The sequence below is a fragment of the Sinocyclocheilus anshuiensis genome, unplaced genomic scaffold, assembly GCF_001515605.1.
Source record: "Sinocyclocheilus anshuiensis isolate Anshui unplaced genomic scaffold, SAMN03320099.WGS_v1.1 scaffold928, whole genome shotgun sequence".
Lineage (NCBI taxonomy): Eukaryota > Metazoa > Chordata > Actinopteri > Cypriniformes > Cyprinidae > Sinocyclocheilus > Sinocyclocheilus anshuiensis.
Window position 1 is genome coordinate 1,773,884 of NW_015552531.1, and position 3,192 is coordinate 1,777,075.

The following is a 3,192-nucleotide window of genomic DNA, read 5'->3' on the forward strand; positions in this document are numbered from 1 at the left end:
AAAAAGGAGGGGGGGGGGGGGAACGATTTATGAAATACTTTTATTGATGTTTCCGTATCAAAAACAATTAAGAATCTTGAGACACTTTTATAAGCAATAAACGTCCAAAATATGCAACACAAGCTGCCAGTCGCAGACCGAATGATGCAATTTGTCTAATAAATTCGCAACATACCAGCTGAGAGCAGTTCAGACATGAGTTCAATCATTTGAAACTCCACAAATCACTGGCTACCTCTGTATCATTGGCTAATTGCTGTGCTGTTAAAGATGAAGGGGGTAGTAGAGAAGTCATTACTGAACTAAGACCCCTTCAAACCGCTACAAGCCCCCATGAACCTGCCTGTCATTACCCCTGATTGTTATCTCTAAAAACCCCGTGTGTGTGGTGCTACCGGGGGAGTGGGGGGCTGGGTTGTGTTGAGAGCGTCTTTAGCCCCTTATCATGGCCATTTTACCACAGATTCATCATCGATTAGACCTGGACAAAGGCTAAATGGGATGGGACACAAGAACACAGATTAGAGTGAGAGACAGGTGCTCAAACATGGAAAGGTTCGGTGATTACATGCAGATTGACTGTGAGCTCGTCACCTTTGACCTTAATTCACGTACAAGCTGTCGGGCACAAAAATGCTGTCAGGGATTACAAATGCACAGTGAGTGAGCTAGTAAATAGCATAGATTACAATAGATTACAGTGTATTTACAGCAGACAGGAATTAAAAGATGAAAACATAACATTGTAAGGCTTCTCTTGGTAGGCAGAAAGGCAGAAATATTATGCCATATCTGATTACCCTGGTTCACTTCAGGACAGTTGGTCAATACTTGAGGGCTGTAAAGGCCTGGAAGAGTTTGGCGAGGTTGACCTCGGAGTATCCGCTGGTGGAGAGGACTTTGTCTATTACATCCTTCAGCATTTTGTATACACCCTTTTCTTCTTTCCAGCCAATCTTGACGTTCGCTGAGAAGAAAATTAGACAATACGTTAAAATCACCAACCAACACCCCACCCATATGATCCCCTTGCCCTTCCCTAAAATATAACGGAGGCTATATATTCAAACCAAAATTTATTCAGACACTTTCAACATTTCACACATTATCAGTTTATTGGCTATAGTTTAGAAAATGGTAATAAAATGACAATAATTCAGAGTTAAACTGAGTCAGAACAAATTCATCTTGATAATGTCAGATAACACTTCAGGTCAAAGTGTCTGTTTTTTACTGGTAGTCCACTGTATGAAGAATTTTTGGGTATAATATGTCACAGTTTACTTTATTTTGCTATCCTCAGTTACATAAATGAACTATAGTGTCCTGCACCCACTAGTAAAAAACTAGTTTGACTGTATATATTATAAAAATATAAATACATATTAAGCATAATATTATAAAAACAATATTACATAACTGACACATTGTGACTTTGCTAAGGCCAAACTATTAAAATTATTAAATTATTAAAATATCTGAAAAATATTAACTTTGCATTTAATAAAATTTAGTTTTATAGAAAATATTGCCCTATAACCCACAATGTCGCTGTAGCACAGTGAAAGTGAAAATCTGTAATAAGATACCAAATTTTCTATTTGTCATTTATTGAACGTCATAATGAAAAGTTAAAAACTAAAAACAAAAAAAATATATTTTTTTTTAAATGATGAGTTTGGAGTTAAGGTTTGGCTAGATAGCATTCTGTAGTACAACCAGTCTTTAGAAAGCACAAAAAAAAAAAAAAAAAAAAATCAAATTCAGTAGTCAATCTTTACTGTAAAGGACAAGCAGTGTGTACCAAAAAGTTGATTATACTACATAACTAAATATATTAAAACACAGTATGTGTTAAAGACAGTACTTTTATGAAAGTGACATTTTCCCAACCATACATTTGGTTACAAATATATTTTAATCTGATTTTTATTTACTTCCACCTATATGCAACTACAAAAAACACAAGCCCGGCAGCAGGCAGGGCTGGAGTGGATCCATAACGAGTCAAAACTGATGCGAAAAGAAAAATATCAGTCATAATATCGAACTATGCTCACGGACATGTGCTTGGAGAGGTCTATCAAGTATCATTTCAAATGAAAGTCTTTGAGAATCGATAAGGAACCAGCAATCCAGGCAGTTTGAGGCTAGAGCGCTGGCGAGAGGGGCTAGGTGTCTGCAGAAACTAAATAGACTCTTCTGCCAGGGGGCCACGGGGTCATGCAATCGGGTCGATATCTAAGGTCATTTATCCCATCAGGAGGGCCTTCAATACCATAGAGACGATAGAGGAGTCACTGGCAGTCTAGCAGGACTGAATGAGAATTACAGACTGAATCAAAAGCCTTTAACCAAAGACTTTTGTTAAAAGCAAGTCTTTGCTTTGAGAAGAAAGATGAGATCTAGCCAAGATGAGTATTTACATGAATGTAGCTTGAGAATATGTAAATGCCCAGACTGAAATATGACCCTACACTGTTTATTAGCACAAAACGTTTTTTATGCTTGAATGTGGTGACTGAATCTGTACCTCCTAAATGTTGTTGAGCACCCAACTGTTGTCTAGGACTCAATCACAGTCCATCTCCATTAGCAGGTGTAGTAGAAACAGAGTTACAGAGTTGCCCCATAAGGGAAGAAAGGTCAGTCGTAGAAAATGGCCAAACACAAACATCAAAAAAGGGGGATAGTATTCCAAACGCACCATCTGCAGAGCCAGTTACCATTATCACACACACATTTTTATCTCTAGAAATAGAAAAAGATGTGAAAGAAAACAGAATGCTGGCACATGGGATAGGGAGAGGGGGACTATTTACCTGAGGAAAGAAAGAAAAAAGGGGAGGCTGAATAAAGATGATGATGCATGATCAAGGGAAAGCAATCATGTCATCATTTTTGAAAGGTGGGAGAGAATAATTTTTTTCCTCTTTCTCCTCTCCTCTTCCTCATTCTTTTCCCTCAATCACTGTGTGCAGAATGTATAAAAGAAACCTAAAAGCCAGAGGTTGTCAGAGACCTCGCGTTCCCTCCCGGCCCGGCAGGGGTCGCATTTAAAATAAATAGAATTTTTAAGAGGGAGAAAAGGTGTGAAGAGATAGTGAGGGAAGATGTGAGAAAAAGAGGCGAACAGACAACAGAAGAAGGAGAGGAATACGAAGGAAAAAAAAGAGAGCGAGAGAGAGAGCG

The 3,192-nt window shown here is 38.2% G+C and overlaps 1 protein-coding gene across 1 annotated transcript in view; it reads right to left on the minus strand.

Moving 5' to 3' along the window:
- Nucleotides 1–15: 15 nt before the first annotated feature.
- The window catches only part of LOC107663691 (DNA polymerase alpha catalytic subunit-like), a 68,378-nt gene continuing 65,201 nt past the window's right edge, over nucleotides 16–3,192 (minus strand). Inside the window, exon 37 of the mRNA XM_016453969.1 lies at nucleotides 16–967. Coding sequence (XP_016309455.1) covers nucleotides 825–967 — 143 coding nt within the window. The 3' untranslated portion in view covers nucleotides 16–824. The remainder of the gene's footprint in view (nucleotides 968–3,192) is intronic.